The following is a 7,881-nucleotide window of genomic DNA, read 5'->3' as shown; positions in this document are numbered from 1 at the left end:
ATAAAAAAGTGAACTGGGACTTAAGTTTCCCTTAAGGCTGACCATGACCACGTGGGAATCATGATGCCACACGATTGGAGGAGTATGACTGCGACACTCTACCTCCTCTTTTTGTCGAGTCGGACTCTCTAAAAGTGATTAATGCCATCAACAACCCAAACTCTGATATCTCTCAATCCAAAAATGTTTGGATGAGATTTTGGAGGAAATTCCTTTGGTTGGTGTTGTGGTATTCTCGAAATGTCATAGGAATCACAACAATGTGGATCACATCCTTGCTAGAGTTGCTTTTGATAACTCTTTTGACCAGTTTTTTTTTCTTTCATTCGGGAGAATGAAGCTATTTTTTGAAACTGTAATTATTCATGTTGGCTCTTCGAGGAGATGGTTGTACTTAATTTCTTGTTTTTTTATTCAAAAAAAAAAAAAAAAAAAAAAAAGACGAGACGACAAAAGGAAAAATAAAGGCGCTTCAAGTTAACGAGATTCCGATACGTGTCTCCACGATCAACCGTAGATGATGGGTGGGAGCATCATCATCATCATTCATCCATCCATTTCCAAAATATATTTGCTGTCTGAGTTTACAGCAACCAGTTCAAGCCTACGGTGGGGTCGCCTTAAGCCGCGAGGGTCAGAGAAAAAGAAGAGCCATAATCGCTGACTGAACCTCTAGTGAGCCATGGACTCTTCTCAGTCCCAGCAGCAGCAGCAGCAACAACAACAACAGCCTCAACAGCAGCCGCCGCCACCGCCGCAGCAACCTGTTGTGAAGAAGAAGGAGACTAGAGGCCGAAAGCCAAAGCCTAAGGACGAGAAGAAGGACGAACAACAAACTAAGAAGATGAAGGCTCAACAACAACCCTCCGTCGACGAGCGTTATACTCAGTGGAAGTCTCTTGTTCCTGTTCTCTATGACTGGTTTGCTAACCATAATCTCGTTTGGCCTTCTCTCTCTTGCCGGTACTTTACTTACTCTTTCTTCTGTTTTTCCACTGTAATGTCAAATGTAGGTTCTTCTTTCGGTTCTAGGGTTTTCTGTTTGCTGTTTATTTCACTCGTGTTGTTTGGAGAAAATCACCTCCATTGGATTACTGGATCTGTCACTTGTTCATTTTTAGGGTTTTTTTTTTTAATTTTTAAAAATACTATTTATCGCATCTTTGCGAACTTGAGCTTGTGAAATCGAGTGGTTACGTTATTATTGTTGATTATCATATTGCATTGTCTTTATTACTTCTTACGATATCTTCCTTCCCCTTCTACGGCTAGTTGGCGGGGAGGGGGCTGTCTATATGGCGTTTCTTTGATTTGAGTTTGAAAATTTTCTGGGTCTAGGTGGGGTCCTCAGCTTGAGCAAGCGACGTATAAGAATCGACAGCGACTTTATCTTTCCGAACAGGTGACTGACTACCTTCACAGTGAATAACTATGATTTGTTGAAATGGCTACAGTGTTTATTTCTTGATGTACTTGTGCTGAATTGCGACGTTAAACTCCCTTAGGGAGAGAAATTAGCTTGTGCTGATTTTTTTTTATTGGAGGCTGTGGACTGTTTGCTTATGGTGCAGAGCTAGATGTTACTATATCACGTTGGAGATTGTTATGTAAATGTTGTTTATTGTTTATTTTTTTAAATTCCTTGTTATCAGACTGATGGTAGTGTTCCAAATACACTGGTTATTGCAAATTGTGAAGTTGTGAAGCCTAGGGTTGCAGCTGCAGAGCACATTTCTCAGGTGATCGATCGATTTAAAAGTTTGAAAGCTCTATGTACTTCTTTTTTCATGCTACTTAATCTATATGTCGTGTGTGATTGTTATATTTTTAGTTCAATGAAGAAGCACGCTCACCATTTGTGAAGAAGTACAAGACTATCATACATCCTGGTGAGGTATGGTGTTGCAACCTCTCAAACAATGAAGTACAAAACATATGAAAACATTAGCTATAATGAAGTTTGTCTTCATATAAGCTGGTTGATCCCTTCAGGCATTCCTTCCATGTTTTCATGTAGTTATCCTTACATTATTTTTCCCCATTTGAGTTTCAAGGTCTTTCTCAATCTTGAAAAATTTATATTGCTTTCTTGGGCTACTTATCAAATCATTTGGTTGGAAGTTGAAAATGATTAAAAATGAAGAGTTGTTTTAAAATTGTTCTCCTTCTAATATACTTTGTTGAATTTTTCCCAGGTTAACAGAATTAGGGAACTTCCCCAGAATTCCCGAATTGTTGCCACACACACTGATAGTCCAGATGTATGTGCTATCAATTTTAATTCTTGCTGTATTCCAATTGGAAATTTTATGTCTTCAGTACATTTATTCAACAGATATTGGTTTACGTCTCTTTGGTATTCAACATCTAGGTTCTCATTTGGGATGTTGAGGCACAACCTAACCGTCATGCTGTCCTTGGTGCTACAAATTCTCGCCCAGATTTGGTAATTCCATTAAAAACTTGATTTTCCAACACATTCTTTGTTGTCCTATACTTGTTGCTATATCTTAAATCTCAGGTTTACATCTCTGTTTGATGTTTCTCTATCTACGTTCTGGTTACAACCACAGTTGAATACATAACGTTGATGTTGGAGTATGCCTTGCATTAAAGCAAAACTAATATCTTTTCAAAAAAAAAAAAAAGCAAAACTAATATTATCATTTTATTTTAAATCTTTGGATCTGCATCATTAGGATGCTGTTTGAGAATAGCTGTTAAGATGGTAGATATACTTTGTACAAAATTGTTTTATCACTCTCATTTAAGCACTAAATATGCATATGGGTTTAAGAGAGAGACTCAAATTTTCTAGGCTTAGATTTTGTGAGAATCTGAAATTCTTGCAGTCTCTTGGATGTAGATTATGGGCTTGGCTGGCTGAGGTTAATTGTAATCCTGTTATAGAAGTTTATTAGGATATTCATATGTCCAACTGAGTTTAATTAACTTTCATACTATTAAGAGTTGTTGTCATGGTTGAACAATAAGCCACATTTTATTTTCTCGTGTAATGTGTATGTTAAAGGTCAAAAGCATGTCAATCTGATGGGAGATATTTTATAAAACCATTATGTTGAGCTGAGGTGGATTCACAATCCCGTTGGTAGACCATGACAGGTCATTAATAAGTGTGTAAGACTTCTTAGGTCTCATTTGTACATCTTAACAAATTTTCAACCTGGGCAAAAGATAAATTCTTCTAGTGTTTGTAACTTGGACATTCTAACCTAGCTTGTTAAAAACCTTCATTGTGCAATTTTGTGTTAACTTACTGTCAATTTGCAGATCCTGACTGGTCATCAAGAAAATGCCGAGTTTGCTCTAGCAATGTGCCCCACTGAACCCTATGTTCTTTCTGGAGGTTGAAAGCTTTCCAATCTTTTTCTCTCCTTAAAGTTGGTCCTTCAATCTGTAAAGTTTTACTCAACTCTGGCACTGTTACAGATTTGGATCTCAAATTGTTTTTGTTATCTTTTTCAAAACCATCGATTTCTTTGCTGTAAGGGATTTATGTCTATCTTATGGTTTGGAGTGTTGCATATGGGGTTCTATTTCTCAGATTCTATTTAATCTTATGGCAGGGAAGGACAAATTAGTTGTTTTGTGGAGTATCCAGGACCACATAACAACTTCTGCCACAGACCCTGCTGCTTCAAAATCACCAGGATCTGGAGGATCTATCATAAAGAAGCCGGGAGAGGCAAATGATAAGGCTTCTGATGGCCCTTCTATTGGGCCACGAGGAGTTTACCATGGCCATGAGGATACCGTTGAAGATGTGACCTTCTGTCCGTCCAAGTAATATCTTAATTCTGAATGACAAGTCATTCACTTTTTTATGTTGAGAATTAGCTATATATGGACATGTGGATGGGGCATATAAAACCATCTTTATTTATATATTTTGATTAGCATGTAGAACATGTGATTTCTAGCTGGGGTTTGGTGGATGGAAGTCTAATTTTTAGTGGTTTCTTTTCCAAATTTAACCAGCATCCTCCTTTTCTTTTTTCCCTTCTTAAGCGCACAGGAGTTTTGCAGTGTGGGAGACGATTCTTGCCTAATATTATGGGATGCCCGTACTGGCTTGGGCCCAGCTGTCAAGGTCATACTTCTCTTGTTTAGCTTTCTGTGTAATGAGGGACTCTCCTTGTCATATAATGTGGAAGTTGAAATGTGTTGTATTATAGAGCGTGCATTTGACAAAACTAGAAATTATAATTCTCCTATTATGAGTAATATTTTGTGTTTGTTATACTGGCTTATGTTGATAGGATGAGATTTCCATGGTTCTCTTTTGTAGTAGTAATTGTTTTGTTGTTCATTCCAAGTATTTTGTGTACGAGATTTATCCTGCAAGATGAAATGGGTAATCCTACAATTTATTTCTGCCTTCAATGTTTTATCGTCAATGCATATTTTAGGAGCTTCTGTTATTCATCCTAGTCTATCTTTCTTTCTGGTTGGCAGGTCGAAAAGGCACATAATGCTGATCTTCATTGTGTTGATTGGAATCCCCATGATGATAATCTTATAATAACAGGGTAAATTTTAGTACTTTATTTTCTTTCAATTGCTTATGTTTATGGCAAAATTGGGTCTCATATATTTATACAAAAAAGAGAATAAATATTCAGAGACAGGGAGTGAGAAGAAATAATAAATAGTACAATGGTCTTACTGCTATTTTCCCCGACTTAATTTGGTTTTGTCTCATCATCTTATAGATATTGCCGTAGACATACATGGTTAAATTGGCACAAATTTCTCTTCAGGTCAGCAGATAATTCTATTCGTTTGTTTGATCGTCGGAATCTCACTTCTAATGGAGTTGGCTCGCCCATCTACAAATTTGAGGGCCACAAAGCAGCGGTTCTTTGTGTTCAGGTATTCCTTTTGTTTTCTAAGTTTTATTATGGGTTTGTTTGGATTGGCTAAGTGCTTTTTTTTTTTTTTTTTTTGTTTGTCTGTCGCGCATGCGCACACAGAAACACTTTTTTGAAGTACTTAAAAAGTGAATTCAAATAGGCACTTTATTTGCTTCTTTTCTTAGTACTGCTTTTTATGTGAAAATGCTCTCTTCCTATTAGTTGTAAGACGTACTGTTTATACGATCTGGTCCATGTATATTTGTTCAGTGGTCTCCAGATAAATCATCTGTCTTTGGAAGTTCGGCAGAGGATGGGCTGTTGAATATTTGGGATTACGATAAGGTACAGTATTTTGAGATTTAAACCATGTTTTAGTTTTCACCATCTCGCTTGTAGAATACCTAGGGCTTGGTGTAATGCCAGAACGCAGGATAATAATATGTCAAACTATGTTAATTCTAATACTCTTTAGCTTAGAGATTGGATTCCCCAAACTTTCATGGCATCTGGCGAATTTGTCATTGGAATTGGGTTCTTTGTAGTATAGATTACAATGTTCTTTGTGATCTCAGCATATATATCATATATATTCCAGGTTGGTAAAAAGACAGAGCGAGCTACAAGGACGCCTGCTGCTCCTCCCGGTTTATTTTTTCAGCATGCTGGGCACAGGTTTCATGTTGCTGCCTTTCTTGATATAGCTTAGGGATTTTTTGTTTTTTCTAGTTTGCTTTTGGTTAGTGTTCCGTGTTATGTACTTGTAGGGTGGCAGAAATTTTATTTTAACTAGATTTGGTCTCAGTGGAAATTGTCCTTCCCATCTGACCTCTTGGCTACATCCAGGGATAAAGTCGTCGACTTTCATTGGAATGCAGCTGATCCATGGACTGTTGTGAGCGTGTCTGATGATTGTGATACGACTGGTGGAGGAGGGACGTTGCAGGTCTACTACATCTCTCTCTCTCTCTCTCTCTCATGCACAAAAGTGAAATAAATAGATTTTTATGGATTCTGAACATAGGAATTGAAGTGCTAAGTTACCATGTACAAGACTTTTCACCTCTTAAGCAAATGCAAGGGTCGTTCATTTTCTTTTTCTAATGAATAACCACACTTTCCTTAAGAATAAATGAAAGAATTCAAGAAAAAAAGACCTCTAATCAAGCAAATTAAAGTTGAGAGAATAACCACACTTTTATTTCACTGGTTGCCTACACTACAATGCAATTGGTTTTTATTATACAATTGGGGTTGTTGGAGGGGTGCTAAAGACCTGTTTGGTAGGGAATTTGAAAACAGAATGAAAACGGAGTTGTATTTCATATTTTTCAAATATGGTACCAAATTCATAAATTGAATTCTAATTTAAATAATGATTTAAAATGTGATTCATATTATATTTAGAAGGATTTTCAAAAATAGAAAAATAAGTGAAATTATTTACACAAAATATCAAAATTTTAAACTTTTTTGATTGATAGAAGTCTATCAGTGTCTATCAGTAATGGGACTTGATAAAAGTCTATTAGTGTCTATAAATGTTTTTTGTTATTTCTGTAAATAGTTTGACCTTTTTTTTATCTGTGAAAATTTTCCTTATTTTTATAAATCATAAAACTTGTTGTAATTACCCACTAAATATTATTTGACAATAGACTATTATTAATTTATTTATAAACATGCTTTCTGTTAATTCTTTTGTATAATTATTATTTTGTAATATTATATAATTTATAATACATTACATAATACATATTTTACTTTTCAAAAAATGAATTGAGTTTATCACATGATATAATGTAATTCTAAGTGTTTTTATCTTTATTTAATAGAATTTTGCACTTCAAAATTCAAAATTCATAACTGGATACAATAAAAATATAAAAATGTTGTTTTTAAAATTTGTACTATTTGAATTACAAAATCCGAAAATAGTTTTTAAAAGCAGAATTCGGGATTTTCTGTCAAACATATAATTGTTGAATTCAGTGAATCTAAAACATAAAATAGAATATGGATTCTCTATCAAATATGCCTTAATTTTTTCTTCAATTTGTTATGAGTTGCAGATTTGGCGCATGAGTGACCTAATTTATCGACCGGAAGAGGAGGTGTTAGCTGAGCTTGAAAAGTTCAAATCTCATGTAATTGAATGTGCTGCAAAGCCTTGAGAGCTTCGTAAGCCATGTTTTCTCGAGACATAACTTATTAGTAGGTTGTAGATGTTGTGTTTGTAGTAGGTTTCGACTTCTAGTCTTTCTGTGCTCCATTCTTTTCTTTTTTTGTGTGCAAGCATTTGAAATATCCGGCGTCAGGCTCTCTCTACCATTTATAGAGTTTATATAGTCGTAGAATGAATATGATCCATTGTGGCACCTTCAATGAATTGAGCTCTTGTTTCACCTGGATTACTTGGAGCATGGATGCTTGAAATTTGGCGTTAGAACTCATTAATCATTCTGCATTTGATTTTGTTTAGAAGTTCAATGGGAACTAGGATTTCTTATTCTTGCCAGAACCAACTTATTTAGCCAGTTACAGAATTCGATTCTTAAAATGTCGCTCTTATTGTTTTGGAATTGCAAGGATTAAAGTTTCTTTCTGGTGCTCTTGTTTCGAGTTTTATATAGAATTTTCCATTCGAGATATATTTCGAATTGGAATGTCTGTCTTTCTAGCTCAGTCTTTATATGTTGTTTGCTTTAGTATCGATTCCGTAGTTTGGTTTGACTACTTTTATTTCTTGTAATTTGAGTACTAAACTCTTTTCTTTTCTTCAATTACTAAAAAAAAATGGATTAGTTTTTTTTTTTCAAATCTTTTTATCTTATTGCTTTTTTTAAATGTTGTTTGTTCGCATTTTAGTATTTATTCGGTTTGAACTTTATCATAAATTCAAGGAGCATGAGGAAACTATGTGTGGCTTTTATCATTCTTCTTCCTCATTACTCTTCTTACGGTCGTTTATTAGGTTAGTTCGAAACCATATCTCGTCTGTTTGGTG

General features: G+C 35.2%; 1 protein-coding gene across 1 annotated transcript; it reads left to right on the top strand.

The window, feature by feature from the left end:
* The first annotated feature begins 365 nt into the window (after positions 1-365).
* On the top strand, positions 366-7,279 carry LOC120072211 (WD-40 repeat-containing protein MSI4-like). Its single transcript, XM_039024623.2, has 15 exons — positions 366-963; positions 1,339-1,402; positions 1,653-1,739; positions 1,832-1,894; positions 2,196-2,261; positions 2,372-2,446; positions 3,292-3,367; positions 3,588-3,804; positions 4,030-4,111; positions 4,477-4,550; positions 4,782-4,893; positions 5,145-5,219; positions 5,473-5,549; positions 5,721-5,820; positions 6,947-7,279. The coding sequence occupies exons 1-15, from the start codon at positions 683-685 to the stop codon at positions 7,046-7,048; spliced, it is 1,551 nt and encodes a 516-aa protein (XP_038880551.2). The 5' UTR covers positions 366-682; the 3' UTR covers positions 7,049-7,279.
* The last annotated feature ends 602 nt before the right edge of the window (positions 7,280-7,881 follow it).

This window comes from Benincasa hispida, chromosome 2 (assembly GCF_027475165.1).
Source record: "Benincasa hispida cultivar pf3 chromosome 2, pf3_genome.v1.1, whole genome shotgun sequence".
Classification (NCBI taxonomy): Eukaryota; Viridiplantae; Streptophyta; class Magnoliopsida; order Cucurbitales; family Cucurbitaceae; genus Benincasa; species Benincasa hispida.
This window is presented reverse-complemented; position numbering and strand designations above follow the sequence as displayed.